Source organism: Cetorhinus maximus, chromosome 4 (genome assembly GCF_964194155.1).
Source record: "Cetorhinus maximus chromosome 4, sCetMax3.hap1.1, whole genome shotgun sequence".
Classification (NCBI taxonomy): domain Eukaryota; kingdom Metazoa; phylum Chordata; class Chondrichthyes; order Lamniformes; family Cetorhinidae; genus Cetorhinus; species Cetorhinus maximus.
In genome coordinates this window covers 81,395,447-81,414,536 of record NC_135882.1, presented here as the reverse complement: position 1 = coordinate 81,414,536, position 19,090 = coordinate 81,395,447, and the positions used below count along the sequence as shown (strand labels likewise).

Sequence of the window (19,090 nt, the reverse complement as noted above, 5' to 3'; positions counted from 1 at the left end):
GTCCTGAGGTGTGCCAGTACAATAAACAGACATTGCATAAGCACCCTGGGAGTCAAGGAACAAGGCAAAAGGGAGTCATTTTGATAACTAACCCTGACAATGAAATCTGAGATACCCATAATGACACAGCTCTATGCCAAAGTGGAATTAGCCAGCTTTCAGATCTCTGCTGGCTACTCCGTCTCCTAGACACTTGCTTGAGTTACTTTAGGCTAAGCACACCCATCTTGAGGTTTGTCTTTCTGAGGACAGGAAGACAATTTCACTTTGTTCCTACATTACAAACCTGAAGGAGAGTTTGTTCCTCATGGGATATTTTTTTCTCTCAGCAACATGACCCATTGACAACATATCCTAGGGGTATGTAGAGCATGTGTACTGAAAAGGATTTGCCTTCAACGATTTGACAACAAGCAGTTTTTCTGCTGTTTTGTTTTAGGAGAGAATAACCAAACTGGCACCAAGGCCTCAGACAGAGGAAGACCTGGCAGCTTTGTTTGAGTCCTCAATGAAGCTATATTAATCTTGTTACATAGGATAAAGAATTGAAAACTATATTAAGTATGAGGGAACATCACTGAATGCAAAGAAACATGAGCAACAAGTACTTGGTAACTAACTTCTCAAAGTAAGTTTTAAATATATTACTGTAAATGCTTTAAAGTTGAAAACGATAACCAGTAATTACATTAAAATTGTAGACCACTATTTTCTGACTGTCACTAATTGTCATACCAATTCACTACCATGTATTGATTACCCAGTACTATAGCTAGGCCAATAGAAAGAAAAATCAGCCAGGATGTATGACTGTGGCTGCCAGAATTCCTGACCTGCTGAATTTGAAAAGTTCAAATCAGACTGCGAGCAAGGATTCCAAGACTTTGGAGAGGGTGCAGAGAAGATTCACTAGAGTGGTACCAAGAATGCAGGACTTCAGCTATACAGAGAAGGTTAAGGGGAGATTTAGTAGTGGTGTTGAAAATTGTGACAGGTTTTAATAGAGTAACAAATGTTTCCACTATGACGAAGGTCGGTAACCAGAGATCACAGATTTAAGATAATTGGCAAAAGGACCAGAGAGGAGATGATAATTTTTTTTACAGAGTTATAATGATCTGGAATGTATTGTCTGCAAGAGAGATGAAAGCAGATTCAGTAAAAACTTTCAATGGGGAATTGGATAAATATTCGAAAAGCACATAAAATGAGTGAAAAGGAGTTATTTCCTGCTCTTTTCCTGACTGAAAGTTAACTAGGAGAGTAACTAAACAACTTAACCTCACTTCCCCACAGGGAGCAACTGAGCAACAGATTTAAAGCTGCCAGGTTGTCCTGCAGATTCTTGACTATTCCTGAGTCATGCCACAGGTAATTGGTTAGTAATAATGTGCCACAGGAAATTGTATATTATTATTTGAAAAACCTTGCATAGAGAGCACATCAAACCTTAAATGCACCATAACACACAAAAATCTCACATTTAATCCAATTAGAAATCATTCATTACTAAAATATTTAAATATCGCTCATCACATCTTATACAATGTCTACCTTAAACTCACATCGATCAACCCCATAGAAGATCCAATATTCCTTAAACAGAATATATTCCTTTACCGTCTTCTTTTATAATACTTCAGTAAATAAAACTGAGATTACATAGAACTTACAGCACAGAAACAAGCCATTCAGCCCAATCAGTTTATACTGGTGTTCATGCTTCACATGAGTTTCCCTCGCACTCTATTTACTTCATCTCACCCTATCGACACATCCATCTACTCCTTTCTCTCTTATATACCAAACTAGATTCCCTTTAAATGCAACTTTTGTTTTTGTCTCAACTGCTCCACATGATAGTAAGTTCCATATTTGCATCACCCGTTGAGTAGAGAAGTTTCTCCTGATGATTTATTTATTCAAGACCATTTTATATTTGTGGCCCCTAGTTTTAGGCCTTCCCAGAAGTGGAAACATATTCTCTACATCTGCCCTACAAAACCCCTTCATAATTTGAAACACCTCTATTAGGTCACCTATATTTTCTAAAGAACATGATCCAGCCTGTTCAAGTTGTCCTGATAGTTATATTCTATCAAATCAATTCTGCTGTCATACTTTTAAACCTTTTTTGCACTTCTCCAATGCTTCTATCCTTTTTTAACCTGGAGCCCAGAATTGGGCATGGTTTTCTTAAGTGTGGTCTAACCAAAGCTCTATAATAGTACTAAGGCAATTAAAGGATATGGTGGAAGATAGAGCTGAGGCAGAATATCAGTCATGATCTTATTGAATGGCATAGGAGGCTCAAAGGGCCAAATGGCCTACACCAAGCTACTTTTTCTTATGTTCTTAACGTAACTTCTCTACTTTTGAATTCTATTCTCCTAGAAATGAACCCCAATGCTTTGTTTGCACTTTTTATGCTTTGATAACTCATGTTCCTATTTTTCTGAACTATGAAGGTACATTAGCAGATTGCAATGAAAATTACCATTAAAACTATGAAACCCAAGTCCAAAGAGAACTTGAGCACTATTTCCATCTCTAGGAAGTTTTATAACATTTCTCCAACACTCCTGCACATGATATAAGAAAAGGATTCAGCCCAACTGGCCTGTGCTAGTTTTTATACTCCACACGAGTCTCCTCCCATTCCACCTACCTTATCACAGCCTTTTAGCCTATCTTTCTATTCTTTTTTCTCTCATGTGCTCATGTAGTTGCCTTTTCAAAATATCTAAGCCATTTCCTGTGATAATGAGTTCCACATTCTAATCACTCTCTAAGTAAATAAATTTCTCCTTATTTCCCCATTGAATATATTAACAAATATCCTACAATTACGGTCTCAAGTTTTGCATTTTCCCACAATTGGAAACATGCTTTCAACATCTACCCCATCCAACTCATTAATAATACAAATTTAATTTTAAATATCACCTCAAAATTTTCTAAAGAGGAAGTTCCAACCTGTTCAATCTTTATGAGTAGCTGTAATCTTCCTCCTGTGCATCTACATCTTTTTTATATTGTGGAAAGCGGAGCAGTGCACAGTATTCTAAGTGCATCCTGACTATGCTTTTATACAAACTTAACATATCTTCACTATTTTTGAATTCTGTACCCCTAGGAATAAATCCCAGTGCATTTTTAGCATTTTAATTGTCTTGCTGAGCTGTGATGCTGCATTTAATGACCTGCTCACCGGTATCACTAGCACCCTTTGCTCTTCTACCTCATTCAGATTTCTATTTCCTAAGGTGTGGTGATGTTTTTATTTTTCCTACCAAAGTGCATCACCTCACATTTATTTATGTTAAAGTTCATTTGTTGCTTAACTGCCCAGCTTGAAGTTTCCTAATGTCTTCTTGAATTATGTTGCATTTCTCCTCACTGTTAGTTGTGTGCCTCCAGTTTGGTATCATTTGAAAATTTTGATTTTGAGTTACCTACTCCCAAGTCTAAATCATTAATGTAAATTATGAATAACTATGGCCCATCACTGATCCTTGTGAAATACCACTTGCTATCTTACTCCAGTTTGAATAAATCTATCCTTGATTCCTACTCTCTGCTTTCTAGTTTTTAGCTAATCTTCTACTGTATCTATTCAGTTATTTGTCTCTGACTGTACATGCTGTAGCCTTTGTCATCAGCCTACTATGTCGTACCTTATCAAAGGCTCTTTCACCTCTCTCCCACATCCTTTCTCGTTTCTCTAGTTTATTGGTATTACCACCCTCTCTTGTTCTCTGTAAGCTCTAGATACAATGTCCTACATGTGGTTCCTCTTCATAACATCTGCACTGTTTTGAAATCAAAACTCTATATAATCTTCTACTCTAACTCACTCTTTGCCACAATTTCAAAAACAGTAAAACTCGTTACCTCCCCCTGCTATCCTTTCATTTTTATAACTAAAGCTTGACATCACCCACTGTACTTTATTTTGGTTTTACATTTTATTCAAAATTGTTGTCCCTGTACAATGGGCTTTGACCCCTTTACATCAGTTTAGCAATAGCAAAATTTAAATCTCAAATTCAGTGCAATCCATTTAATTTACCAGGCCAGAAGGAGCTGGGTAATGTAATGTAGTAAGACACTGGCCTTTCATCTCCGCGATCCAAACTGATTGGATTCAAAATGTATGCAAAACTGATACTAATTGGCACTAAATTAGAAATTTCATGGAGATCACAGAATAGCTGGTGTGGGAAATGGAAAAATACCTCACTACGGTAAGGTGCTGGGCTGGTTTTGAGGCAAAGTAGTGGAATCTTTACTGGGAATCTAACTGGGCAACGCTTGGCCTTGAACTGCTCAATATGAACATTGTGTACAAAACAGAAATCTTGTGCTTCAGTGAGTACACAAAAAAGTTATTAAACAATTCCTAAGAGCTAGAATGGAATGACTGTGACCCTGAGCACTCTGTCTTTCTACTCGATGGATAATAGATTATATTTTCCTCCAGTTGTAATGTGAATAAAAAGTGCACAGCAATCAAAGGAAAATATACACATGTGTGTGACAAGAAAAATAGATATTTTTGTATGTTTTTAATGGAGAGCTCTAGAAAACTGAAAACCATTGTACATGTTAAGATCTCTGACATTATGGCCTAATGAATGATTGAAAGCTGTATTATATATTATAGTGCCTTGTCTTAGGGTTTCTGTAGTAAAGAAAACAGTTGAAGTCTTTAACAGTAACTGACAAGCTGTAAAATAAACTCTCACAAATGGAAATTTTGCTGTAAGATTTTAGTTATAGCAATGTGTGGCTTTGAGATACATTTGACTGCAGATTCATTATCATTGCATTAGAGAGGGCTTCATCACATTTCTGTAATAAACAGAAGCTTTTGTTCTAAAAGTGATCTCATGCCTGGAATAAATTACTGTATCTTGGTCTTGTCATCTGTAAGGCAATGTCCTAACAGCATTACCCTCCCAAACAATATTGCATTATTTTACTATCATAGGGTTTCCATTGTGTAAAATATCAAATGCCATAATTCCTGCTGTTTTTCATTTCTTTGTGATTTTAAAATGGAAAATACCAGAAATTTAATTTGGTATGAATTCACTGGTTAAGATTTTATATATTGCTCAACTGCAGATCAATAAATTACACTAATGTGTATAAAACACATTTGTAATCAGATTTCTGAAAAGTGCAATATTCTAGGAATAATAGTGGTGAAGATGTAGTTGTATCACTGTATCGAAGAAAACACATTGATGACTTTAAAATGGATTTTGTTTTTTATCTCTATTGGTTCACTATCTATAGCATTATTATTTAAATTGTTATGCCTGTGTGAATGTGATATTGTAGAGCTCATTCAACTAGTCAGTTTACAGAATAAGAGAGCCGATCTAGAGATTGTTGCCCCAAATCCCATTATCATCTTTACTGTGTCTTTTCTGATTTCCTGACCAATTGATTTAGTCACAACCATCACCAATTAGTATTGCTGAAGAAAGAAACATTTTTGGTCAAAGCTTTTCACCTTGCACTCATCAGGACAATTTGCAAGAAAAGGCCAATGTCAAGGGAAACAACAAATTTGTACTGTATGAGAAGAGAGTGCTGATCGGTTGGCAAGTGGACTCTGATTGGTAGAGGCATTGCCATGGAGAATGCACCAGTTGATGGTGACTGACAGTTAATTACCAAGCATTGTCTGAAATTTAAAACAGCCAGCATGACTCAGATTAGTCAAGACATTGCCCTGGGGAATGAACCAGCTGTCACTTATTTTGTTTAGCTGAAACAAGTGCAATGTGTGTATATGTCCTTTATGTCTCCAAAGAACAAGGCCCTATGTATTAATATATGTAGCCTCCAGTACACGCCCAAGGCTGTCACTTTTGGCTCTGAAAAGTGCCCAGTCTACCTCAGATTACCCTGGAAGGGCAAGGTATCTCAAAAAATTGATCAACAGGGGAAGCTAGCTGATTCATGCTGTTACTATGCAGTAGCCATTATCCTGCAGGATGTCTTTGATGTGCCCTTTTCAGCATCAAGCTTGCATGGTGAGTGATTGGCTTGGGCTTAGAGGGGAATCCCATGGCAACACAATCTATTTGGGCATACATGGTGTCATTAAAACTGAACTCAATGCATGAGTTGCTGAGTTCATTAGTTCAGTGAATACTGATTCACGCAATTGTGGTGGGTCTAGATCACCATGATATTGTGCTGCAGCTCAAATATCTATGGCTTCCTTAAGTGGAACATTGGTGAATAGGCTAGCCATGTCAAATGAGCACATGGACACAGCATTGCTACCGATATGCAAGTCCTGTATGGCCTTCACAAATTGTGAAGGAGTCATTCACCCTGTATCTGGAAAGCTTGTTTAAAACTGGTTGTAACAATTTACCCAGCCGTTTGGCCAATTCATGCTGTGCAGAACCGGTCATAGATAAGATAGGGTGTAAAGGGACATCACTTTTGTGTGTCTTGGGCAGCCCATGCATAAGCAGGAGCAGTGAGCCATGGGGCAACATTTTCCCCCCGTTGGGGGGGAAGTGCGGGAGCAGGCGCACTTCTGATCGGCGCCCCCAATCGGCAGCGCACCGCCCAACCAGCATGACATGCACCAGGAAGCGCAATGCGTTCTCTGTGCGGGCTGGGGGGGATTCCCTCAGCCGGGAGTGCGCACTTTTGCGCATGCACATGAAAGAGTGCACAAATCTTCCTGAGGCAAAGTGCTGCCTCAGGGAGATCGGCACTGATTTAAAATTTTCAATAAAGATTAGAAAAAAATTTCCCTGCCATGCCCCCTCATGTGACACTGTCACATGAGCTGGGCCATGTCCATAACTTTTATTGTAAAATATTCTGCATTTTTAAAATCACTCATGAAACCTCATCCCGCCCGTGGATGAGGTTTCATGTTTTTTCACAAGCCCGCCTGGGCTCCCGGCCTGCCCACCAACCTTAAGGTTGGACGGGCAGGTCCATTTATGAGTTCAATTGGTTTTTTAATGGCCTTAATAGGCCGTTGACAGATCGGCAGGCGCACATTCAACTCAGGTGCGCACCCATCGAACTGACAATTTAAATAATGCGGGGTGACATCAGGACGCACGCCCGACATCACCCCACATCATTTTACATGTCGGCGAACGGGCCCCGCCCCCACGTCGACCGGAAGACGCTGGCCATGAGGACAAACCCTATCAGATGTATCACACGGCAGCTCATCACTCTTACACAAGTCCAGCAAGCGTTTTTTTTAAAGCTTACTTTCGAGCAAGATTGTCTGGTCATGTTGAGCAGCAGGTCCAAAGGATGAGTTTGGACTCACATTAAGAATGGCATGCATTTTGCTGATACGGTCACGCTTGTAAGGATGACTATTCCCATCCCTTTGCCAGGTTTACTGATGTGTATGTCCGGGTTGGCCTTAAGGCCTCGCAACGCTGTAAGACACTCGTGTTGCATGTGAAAATCAGACAGGTCATTCGGAATCCCATAATATGGGCACGCTAGATCAGTTAGGCGTGCTTTCAAGGATTCAGCGTCTTCAGTGGATGTGGTTAGTGGCAGGGTAATTGGGAGTAGAGGAGTTCAAGCTCAGTAAATACCTCTTCCCATTTGCTTTGGGATGAAGGCACACCAAAAATCACCAATGACGTTATATCATCAAACAGTTCTGTTGCATGTAAATCCATAAGAGCTCTTCATTTCCCTACTATGGGCAGAATTTTCCCCCCATCAGGGGGGATGTTGAAGACTGGGCTCGCAGAGGCGCGCCTCCGATCGGCGCCACCGATTGGGGGCACGCCACCATTTTACGTGGGCGGGCCAATTAAGGCCCGCCCAGCATGACGTCTGCACGGAAGCGCTATGCGCTCCCTGTGCGGACGGGGGGGAATCCCTAAACCCGAGAGTGTGCTCTTTCGCGCATGCACATGAAAGACGCTCTCATCTCCCTGAGGCAAAGTGCTGCCTCAGGGAGATCGGCTGCACATTGAAACATATTAAAAATAGGAAAAAAAATTCCCTGACATGTCCCCTCATGATTTTGCTGAGCCCCCGCCTACCTGAAAATTTAAATGGGGCGCGGTGACGTCGGGAGTTCCGCCTGACGTCATCCCGCGTCGGCAAGCGGGCCCCGCCCCCCGACAGGAAAATCCTGGCCTATATGTTCCTAAATAAAAAATTTTATAACCTAATAAACACATTAAAAATTTCAATAATTAAGAAAGAAAACTCACTAATTTTATCATCCCATTTTTCAATTACTCCATCACCAATTCCCTGTGTGACTGACACATGCCCCCACCAATCCTCTTACATTACAACAGTGACTACACTTCAAAAAGTACTTCATAGACTGTTAAGCGTAATGGTATTCATGAAAGGTGTTAAGTAAATACGAGCCTTTCTTTCTTAAATATCCTTGACTTCAGGTACTTATTTCCCAACACGTCCTCACCCGTCAGCTGTGACCTTAGGTAATAAATGCATGTGAATCGGCAGCAAATTTGCCTCTGTTCCCTTTGTCCCTCTGCTCTTTTGTCTGGTTTTTACTGCTCACTTCCCATCCTCCTTTTCTGTGTCTCAACCCAATACAACAATTGAACTTTCCCATTTACTTTCTTCCCTTTCTTTCACTATAGGCAACAGTCAGGTTTCAAAGTTGAAAACAAAGGCAGTTGGCTGCTCCCAGTGTGAGTTGTTCCCTGTGTGGATCCTGGCTGACAGGTTGGGATCCATTTACTAATACCCTGAAAGTTAATGGGTGAGAAAGGTTTGACCAAAGCTTATAGTCTCAGCCTATTGGATCTCACCTTTAATAGGGGTCTGACTACTAGGCTGAGAACTAAACAATAGACCAATCATGACAGGCATTTCCTCCAATGCACCAATTCTTTATTTTGATGAGAGCAAACATTCCCCCGGTTTATTTTTAAATAGTCCTTCATGGGTTGCTATAAGAAAGAATATACTGGAAACTATCTGTGCCTGAGTACATGTACTGTTAAATATTTAACCAACTGAGTAATCTAATCCTTAATTACATTTTAATAGAATGTAATAAGTAACTCCAAGCTTATCATACAATGAGTTCCTTTCATAAATAAGGATAAGGAAAATTCTACATTTTTGTTTAGTAAAAACTGGCAGCTAACCAATACTTAAATCCTAAACAAATCTCCAAAGTGACTGAGTCATGTTAGATATCCCATTCCTAAATCTAGTCTGTCAGGCGCATTAAACTGTAACGTGTTACATTTGTCAGAATTAGATTTCAAGTGAAACATGTTTCTGCCCAGTCACAGAACCTCTTATTTCAATTTTATTCCACACAAGGGAACTATTTACCTACAACATTGTGCTTCAAGGCTGCACTTGACTATTCATACAAAATAATTATTAAACATAACAAATTTCTTGCATAAGTTGAATAAACTGTATGCACATTCCAACACAGACATGCTCAATGTAATCTTATAGTTAGCATGATTGAGAGTGTAGTGAAGGATCTGCTAAATTCATGAGCCATCCACAACACAGTTCTAACTCTGGCTAAAATTCAGCTAAAATCCCAAAATGTCATTTGCCCACTGATTTTATTTTGCTGTAGCTTTCACTGGGGGAGAAGGGGTGGTGCCGTTGTGAAGGGCAAAGAGGTATCTTCCCACAGGCTCCTTCCTTACTGCCACAGTTCTGAACGCTTGCAGCCTAGGACTGCTCCAGTGAAGACATGGCCCTGAAAGCCAAGAAAAGTTAGGTGACCCGTCACTGGAATGCCTTTTGGAGGCCTGCCGTGATGTCCTCCGCCCCCGCTCTAGCCACAGGAGGCCCATCAATCTCACCACTCCGGCTTTGGAGGCGATGGCAGAGGTGGTCAGTGCCAATGCTGTACACAAGAGGTCAACCATCCAGTGCATAAAATGGATGAATGATCTCATCCGTGCCGTCAGGGTAAGGCAACCATCTCATCACTCTAAACTCACACACTCACAAACCCAGCACACATTCACTGGCATCTCACCCACTGCCAGCTCAAGGGGCATCACCACTCACTCTCTCACACACACCCTCACATCTCCATCTGGCATCATCTCCTCTGGAGACTGCCTCCTTAGCCATCACCATATTGAGGCCACTTGCACAGATCAACATGTGCCCTCACACACACCCTGGGATATCCCTCTTCACCAGTATAGCCCTTGCCCTGCACCCTTCTGCCCTTGCCTGAGACTACTTCTACCCCTTCCCCAAGTAAGCCTTGGACCTGCAGCTGTTGAAAAGCCTTATGGCTGGTCTGGTAGGTAGAGACCTGCCCGTGAGCCCCGCTAAAAGTGATGTGGTGCTGCCTGTGAAACCTGGCACTGATGACCATGAGTGCTGCCCAAAGCAAGCAGTGCAAACAAACCTCGAAGTCCCGAGCGAAGTGCAGCCTGCCAAATGCATGTCGCTTAAGCACAGTTGTGAAATACGCTGACGTGCCCGGGTGATCCAGCATGGGGGGGTGATTCTGGCAGGCAGGAATTATAATTATCTGCAGATGTATTAAAATGATGTTCCCGACATCCGGTGGCGGGAAACACGGCAACATCGTGAAACCAATCTTTGGCCTTCCTGTCATATTGTCCGCTCACGCCCACCATGACGCCCGACGCCAATGAGGACAGAAAATTCCAGTCAGTGTTTAAGCACAGGATCTCACACGCCTTATTAACTGTTTTCTCAACTTGCCCTGACATCTTGAACAATTTGTACACATATACCCCCAGGTCCCCTTTAAGGAGCTGTCAACTAGTTAATTTGTTTATGAGTTAATTTGTTTTATTGGTGTACTCAAAAGAGTATATTCTCAGGTGTCTCTATTCCTGGACCCCTTTAGAATTGTATCCTTTGGTTTATAATGCCTGTCCTCATTTTTCTTACCAAAAACTCAACTTCTGTACGTTAAATTTCACCTGCCACAAGTCTGCCCATTCCACCGGTCTATGTCCTCTTGAAGTCTATCACTATCCACTGCACAGTTCACACTTACAACCTTGATGCATCTGCAAATGTTGAAGTCATACACTGCACACCTAAATCTACATCATTAATATCTATCAAGAAAAGCCATGGTCCTATTACCAACCCCTACCAATTCCACTATATCCTCTAATCTGAAAATCAACCATTCACCACTACTTGTTTTTTGTCACTCAGCCAACTCTGTATCCATGCTGCCACTCTCCCTTCAATTTTGCTGACAAGCCTATTATCTGACACTTTTTGGATATCCATGCACACCACATCAACTGCATTACCCTCATCAACTCTCTCATCAGAAAACTCAATCAAATTAGTTAAACATGATTTGCCATTAATAAGTCTACTGGCTTTCCTTAATTAAGCTACACATGTCCAAATGACTGTTAATTAAATACAGTACAGGCCAGCAGCCCCCATTGTGACACCAGTGGAAGTGCTGCTGAAGGCCAGACTGAAGGGTGGCAGGGGCACACTCTAGCCATCATTAGCATCTGTGGAGTGACTGAAAAGTTGCATGCATCTGGTCATTGAAAATATCCATCTCAACTAGATAAGAACTCACTGATATGGCTGTGATATGGGTAAATCGTAACCGCTGAGTTCATCGCCAGCCTTAGAGGTTCCAAGGCTCCAACAATCAGCTGTGAATCTGCAATCTCTGTCATGCACAGGGGAGCAAAAACAGCAAGGGGCCCATGTGCCACTTGCAATATCTACAGTTTATTGAAAAATAGGGTTTAATTGCCTTAATTGGCTAGCCGGTCTCTTTTCTGTCTCTATAATTTCCCTGTAAATTTTCTCCTCTGTATCTTTCAATGTGTTAAACCACTGAGACTGGGTTTTAAATCCAGCTGATTGTGATGAAAGTCTTCTCTTCTGGGCTGTAAGAGTCCGTAGAGTTCCAGTGACACCCACAGCAAGAAACTGTCTCTAATCTGAAACTTGAAGTTTACCTCTGCCTGTTGAAACTGTTATCTTGCCTCCCGAATCTGCAGCTGATACAGGGAGCTGACAACCTTCTTCTTGGCTTCCACCAATACCACTATATATTCAGCTGCTGGGATATGTACCCAAGTACCCCATCTCTTCCAACCTCCCCGACTGCACACAAAACCCTTCCCAATGACCTGGCTGAGATTAGTTCATTGTTTGGGAGATCAAGGGGCAGGAGCCTGCATTGTCTGATTTTCCTGCATTTATATTGAAGTATAAATACATGACCAATATATTCACTTCAAACAAAAATCATTATAGTTAATTATTCTACTAAAGAAAAATCATGTTCCTGGAAATGTTCAAGTGCTTTTACATTTAAAAAATGATGTCTAACTTAGAAACTAAATAATGCTGTAAATCCAATATGACTGAAATTTAAAAACCACTGAAAAAAATGTTTTGGTGACGCTGTTACATATCGCTTCAGCACATATCCAGTTTGGGAAGGTTTAAATACTATGCTTGTCTCATGAGCGTGTGATACTTGTTGTTAGTTACCAACTGTATCACCAATTTGTTGTGGACAGTGGAGAGATGTGGGATAATTTCACCCTTTTCTCACATTTCAAATGACCACAGCAATAGGTATTTTAGAGAATTAGTATTTTAACTCCTCGAGTGCTGTGATTCTCAAGAACAGATGCAAGACAGGCTTTCTTGTAAGTTTTTAAATTTTTGTAAAAAGTTTATTTCTCAACGCCTGAAATGCAATCACAACATCACCCATTCCTCATTCACATAAGACACACACACAAGAAAAGGGATTACCAAAAAAAAGAGTTAGCATGCACTGATTGCTTCAAAAGAGTTTAAAAAGTCACTATTAGTCTGGTTCTTCAAGATAGCAGTTCGAAATATTGCAGGTCTGAGGATTTCCTTTGGTTCACTGAAGAAAATGGAGGTTAGAAGTTTCTGGTGATGAACTCACAATAGTTTACTCCAAGCAAAAGCAGGTTTCTGGCTTTTCTCCAGTCAAAGTTGCAGTTGAGCCCCTATAGTAAAGTTATAATCTGCAGGTAAAGGACATAGCCCCAGTTCTCTGCCTAAGAAGAACTTCTAGACAGGGTTATTCATTTTCTAGGTTAGGATTTCCTCCCTCTGTGGTCTTTGCCCCAGGCTGACTGACTGCCCAGATCTGCCAAGATCTCAGTTAATAGTGTGTTTAATGCCATTAGCTAGTTTCTGTCATGTAACCATCGTGTCAGTGTTCCCACTGTCAACGCAGATGGTTTGATAGACTAAGCAATTGTCAAACACTGGGGAATGTTTGATATCCCCATCAACGTTCCAGTTATGAGTAGCCTCCGAATATTTTTATTTTCATTTCAACCTTCATGAGGCCTGCAAGTCTAACATTTATTGTTACTCTGAGTCTCTTTAATTGAAATGGAGAAGGTCAGTCATCAACACCTAGGACAGTTGTTTGCATTTTAAGTAACTTCTCAGAGTCATGCCCAGACATAAGTCAGTCCCTGTGTCTGTACAGAAAACAAAAGAAGATCACTTGACCCCCTGGACTCCTCCTTGTGTTAAGATAAATTGTCCTTTTATATTCAGCTTTCTAAAACTAGTATTCATCTTCTTCATAACTTCATGGACATATTACATGGGCGTAACAAACTACAGTAATTTAAGCAGTGCAGAGACAGGCATAACCTGAACCACCCACCCTTCCAGCTGATGGGGAATATGAAGGTAAGTGAAACCTGAATAACTAAAATAAAATTGTCACTTAGTGGTACGGAACTTGAATATTGCTGCAAAGAGAGACATGTTGCTGAAGCTTTTTGTCTTGCTCTTATCAGGATAAATACAAGAATGCCAAATTTTAAATAATCACAACAATTTATACTATAGGAGGAAAGGGATGCTGATTGGTTGGCAAGTCAACTCTGGTTGGCTGAGGCATTGTCACGGAGAAAGCAACAGGGAACTATAAGCTCCCGGTGCTTCTGGGCAATTCAAAAAAAGGCACAAGGCTTGAACATATTCCTTTTGTTTGCTTTCAGACCTAAAAAGTGCCCGGTCTACCTCGGATTACTATGTAAAGGCCAAGTATTTCAAAAATTTGAACAACAGGTTAAACAAACCAATTCACGCTGCTACTATGCACTGGCAATGTGGATGATATTTTCCACTAATAGAATGCTGCTGTCACTCCAACAAGACGTACCGCCTACCTCGCAAGCAAGCAACTTAGTCAATGAATTTCAGTGCTGATGCAGGTCAGGTACATAGCCCATAAGTCCCGATGATTGGCTGAACAAATCAGGAAACTTGTCCCTCCAGCTGCTAATAATAGGCAGAGTACAGACCATGCTCAACCAGCCCATGCTTGCAAAACCCAAAACTTCTACTGTTAGGCATGATTCTGCAATTGGGAGCACTTGTTGAACAACCCTGAGTGCACTAATAGGTACACTAACAACCAAATTAAGATAATCAGTTAAGGTTATAATTTGGCTCGTTTAGACTAGCTAGAAGCGACATACATTCATACACAAGGACTTGTTCTGTGCTAACAAAAGGAATATGTTCAAGCTTTGCACTTTTTTGAAGAACCTGGAAGCATGGAGCCTATTGTTCCCCATTGTTTTCTCCATGGCAATGCCTCAGCCAATCAGGTCACTTGCCAATCAACACCCCCTTTCTCCATAGTATGAATTTTTTTGTGACCAACTGAAATTTGGCATTCTTATGTTTGCCCTGAGTGCAAAATAAACAGCTTAGGAACCATGTCTCTTTTCAGCAATATTAAAATAAAATTGGCAAATCAGAAGGAAAGAAATTCCAAAGGTGTCTGAAATATTATTTCTGTTGCTACATCAGAATTCTTATTTTGTTTTTACATTTTTATTAAATTTTAAAACATCTCTAGCAGTTTGATTAAGCTCCCATATGACTGGGCTAAGTACTCATTCTTTTCGTGCCCTAATGAACCACTCAGAGAATTTTTCCCCCTCTGAAATTTTCAGGCGCTGACATCGTGTGATATTTGCAGTTAATAATGCAGGAAAAATGTCCCATAAATTGCCTGAAATATGTCCCCCAAGATGGAGTTTTGGCTTAAAGATGTCCAAGCAATATGTAATCAGTAGATAAACTGAATGCTGATAAAGGACTGGGGAAATTGAAACTAATTAAAGCTGTTAGAATCATATCTTTCAAGACTGAATATTTATTTTAAAATATGGAAGGACATGGCATCATCTGGAAATTTGGATGCTGACCTGGAATTACTTTAAAGAAGTTCACAAGTTTACCTTGGAACTGTCAACAAATGGGCCTCTTCCAAGAAATCACCTAACCTGCATGGTACTTGAGGAAGATCTGTTTGTTTGTTTTGAACTGCAATCACTTTAATTGATGGAGGGAAAAAACTGAAGAAAGACAAAGGCCGGTAACTTTCTGGAAATCACATGGCATAGAGGAAAAAAGACTTAAGTTTGAACCTGCTGGTTATGAAATCAGTCTTGTTGGGGACTAAACTGAGAACAGAAGGCTAACCTAACTGGATCTCTCTCTCTGCCTGGCCTGAAATTGTGTGTGGCCATCAACATGTAGCCAGAGAACCCTCACCTGAGTGTAACTTGTCTGCATTTTGGACCTGCAAATCTGAGGCAGAAAGAATTGATCCGGCCAAACATATATGTATAGATATATATATTCTCCTCCACGCCAATGTTCTGTTTGTGAGAACTTCCAAGACGTCCACCGGGACCTGCAGCCCATCCTCACACAAGGGAACCGCAGATCGACAGCATTGAGACCCTGCAAACTTTATCCTTTATTGTATAACGCCTATCCTCTAAAGTCCATCACTGCAGAGAGAATCCACCTGTTTGTCCTTTGCTTGTGTGTGCGTGTCTATATGTGTGCTGGGGGATTTTTTTTTAAAAGAGATAGATAGTTATACTTCCAGTTTACAATTGTCTGTTAACCAGTACTTGCAACTTGTTAAAAAGAAGTTTTGTTTTATAATAAACAATCGCTCTGAGTTTATTGAAGAAACCAGGTTAAAGTCCAGATGGCTTTGTTGCCTGCCCGGTGCCAGGATTTGGGACATCTGCTCAGGGCTGGAGTGAACTTGCAGTGGGAGGGGGAGGATCCAGTGGTCGTGGTCCATGTAGGTACCAACAACATAGACAGGATGAGGAAGGAGGCTCTGTATAGTCAGTATGACGAGCTAGGCACCAAATTAAGAAGCAGAACCTTAAAGGTAATAATTTCTGGATTATTACCTGAGCCACGTGCAAATTGGCATAGGACAAATAAGATTAGATAAATGAATGCGTGGCTCAAAAACTGGTGTGGGAGAAGTGGGTTCCAGTTTGTGAGGCACTGGCACCAGTATTGGAGAAAGTGGGATCTGTACCATTGGGATGGTCTACACCTGAACCGTGCTGGGGCTGGCGTCCTCACAAGCCATCTAACCAGAGAAGTAGAAAAGGTCTTAAACTGAATAGTGGGGGCAAGGAATCAAATTTGGGAAGATGTGGTAAACCAAAGAGCAGAGACAAGGCAAGAGAGACAGGTATTAATATGGGAAATGATAAACAGACTGTGACAGGGAGAGTACAATTCTAAGAGTAAATCAGCAGATAAGGCTAGACGCTACAAAAATAATAAAACGACAAAACTAAAGGCTCTGTATCTAAATGCACATAGCATTCGAAAAAAAACAGATGAACTGATAGCGCAAATAGAAATAAATAAGTACGATCTGATAACCATTACAGAGACTACAGGGTGACATAGATTGGGACCTGAATATTGAAGGGTATGTGACATTTAGGAAGGACAGGAAGTTAAGAAAAGGTGGAGGGGTGGCTCTGTTAATTAATGATGGTATCAGCAAATTAGAGGGGGTGACCGTTAAGGGAGGAAGGGATAAACCAGGGAACTACAGGCCAGTCAGTCTAACCCCAGTGGTGGGGAAACTATTGGAAGCAATTCTGAGGGACAGAATTAATGTACACTTAATGTACTATGCAGGGATTAATCAAGGACAGTCAGCATAGTTTTGTTAAGGGGAGGTTATGTCTGACCAATTTGATTAAATTTTTTGAAGAAGGGGTGACCAGGTGTGTAGATGAGGGCAATGCATTTGACGTAGTCAACTTGGACTTCAGCAAGGCTTTTTATAAGTTCCCGGATGGGAGACTGATAATGAAGGTAAGAGCCCATGGGATCCAAGACAATTTGGCAAATTAGATCCAGAATTGGCTGGGTGGCAGGAAGCAGAGGGTGATGGTTGAGGGGTGTTTTTGTGACTGGATGCCTGTGTCCAGTGGGGTTCCACAGGGATCAGTGTTGGGTACCTTGCTGTTTGTGGTATATATAAACGATTTAGACTTGAAGGTTGATCAGTAAGTTTGCGCTGACACGAAAATTGGTGGGGTGGTAAATAGGGAGAAGGATAGCCTTAAATTACAGGAGGATATAGACGGGCTGGTCGGATGGGCTGATCAATGGCAAATGGAATTTAATCCGGATAAGTGTGAGGTGATGCACTTGGGCAGGACAAACAAGGCACAGGAATACACGATGAATGGTAGGACCCTGGGAAGTACCGAGGATCAGAGGGACCATGGTGTACATGTTCACTGGTCCCTTAAGGTAGCAGGACAGGTAGATAAGATGGTTAAGAAGGCATATAGAATACTTGCCTTTCTTAGCCGAGGCATAGAATATAAGAGTAGGGAGGTTATGCTGGAACTGTATAAAACGCTGGTTAGGTCACAGCTGGTGTATTGTGTGCAGTTCTGGAATCCGCATTATAGGAAGGATGTGATTGCACCAGAGAGAGTGCAGAAGAGATTTACCAGGATGTTGCCTGGGCTGGAGAGTTTTAGTTATGACGAGAGATTGGATAGACTGGGGTTATTTTCCCTGGAGCAGAGGAGATTGAGGGGGGGCATGATTGTCTATAAAATTATGAGGGGCATAGATAAGGTAGACAGGAAGGAACTTTTCCCCTTGGTGGAGGGACCAATAACCAAGGGGCATAGATTTAAAGTAAGGGGCAGGAGGTCTAGAGAGGATGTGAGGAAGAATTTTTTCACCCAGAGGGTGGTGGGAATCTGGAACTCACTGCCTGAAAGGGTAGTAGGGTCAGAAACCCTTATAACATTTAAGAAGTATTTGGATGTGCACTTGCGATGCCATGGCATACAAGGCTATGGGCCTGGTGCTGGAAAATGGGATTAGAATAGTTAGGCACTTGTTTGACCCGCGCAGACTCGATGGGCCGAAGGGCCTTTTTCTGTGCTGTAGACCTCTATGACTCTATGACCTAAGTTCAGGAAACCAGGATGTAGAAGCAGTTTGGGTTGAGATGAGGAATGATGAAGGCAAGAAGTGACTTGTGGGAGTGGAGTGGGAGGCTTCCTAATTGTAACTACACAGTAGTACAGAATATAAAAGAAGAGATAATGGGAGCTTGCCAGAAAGGTACAACAATGATCATGAGGGATTTGAGTCTACATATAGACTGGAAAAATCAGATGGGCAAAGGTAGCGTAGATGAGTTCATAGAATTCTTTCAGGATAGTCTGGAGCCAGCCAGAGAGCAGGCTATACTAGACCAGGTATTGAGCAACGAGATAGGATTAATTGATAACCTCCTAGTGAAGGCATCCCTAAGTAGCAGTGATCATAATATGATTGATTTTTCATTCATTTTGAGGGAGAAATGAGTGTGTCCAAGACTAGTATTTTAAATTTATATGAGGGCATGAAAACAGAGCTAGCTAAAGTGTACTGGCAAATTAGGTTAAGGGATATGTCAATAGAAGTTCAGTGGCAGACATTTAAAGGGATATTTCAGAATACACAGAATAAATACATTCCAATGAGAATGAAAAATTCCAAGGGGAAGGCCCACCATCTGTGGTTAACTAAAAAAGTTAGACAGTATCAAACTTAAAGAAAAAGCATATAATTACGCAAAGATGGGTGGCAGGTCAGAAGATTGGAAAGAATATAAAGAACAAAGATTAATGAGGGAAAAATTACAGTATGAAAGCTAGCTAGTAATATAAAGACGGATAGTAAGAGTTTCTAC

The 19,090-nt window shown here is 41.0% G+C and overlaps 1 protein-coding gene across 1 annotated transcript in view; it reads left to right on the top strand.

Moving 5' to 3' along the window:
- adhfe1 (alcohol dehydrogenase iron containing 1) overlaps positions 1-4,884 on the top strand; it is a 70,095-nt gene extending 65,211 nt beyond the window's left edge. The window contains exon 14 of the mRNA XM_078540405.1: positions 440-4,884. Coding sequence (XP_078396531.1) covers positions 440-523 — 84 coding nt within the window. The 3' untranslated portion in view covers positions 524-4,884. The remainder of the gene's footprint in view (positions 1-439) is intronic.
- Positions 4,885-19,090: the final 14,206 nt, after the last annotated feature.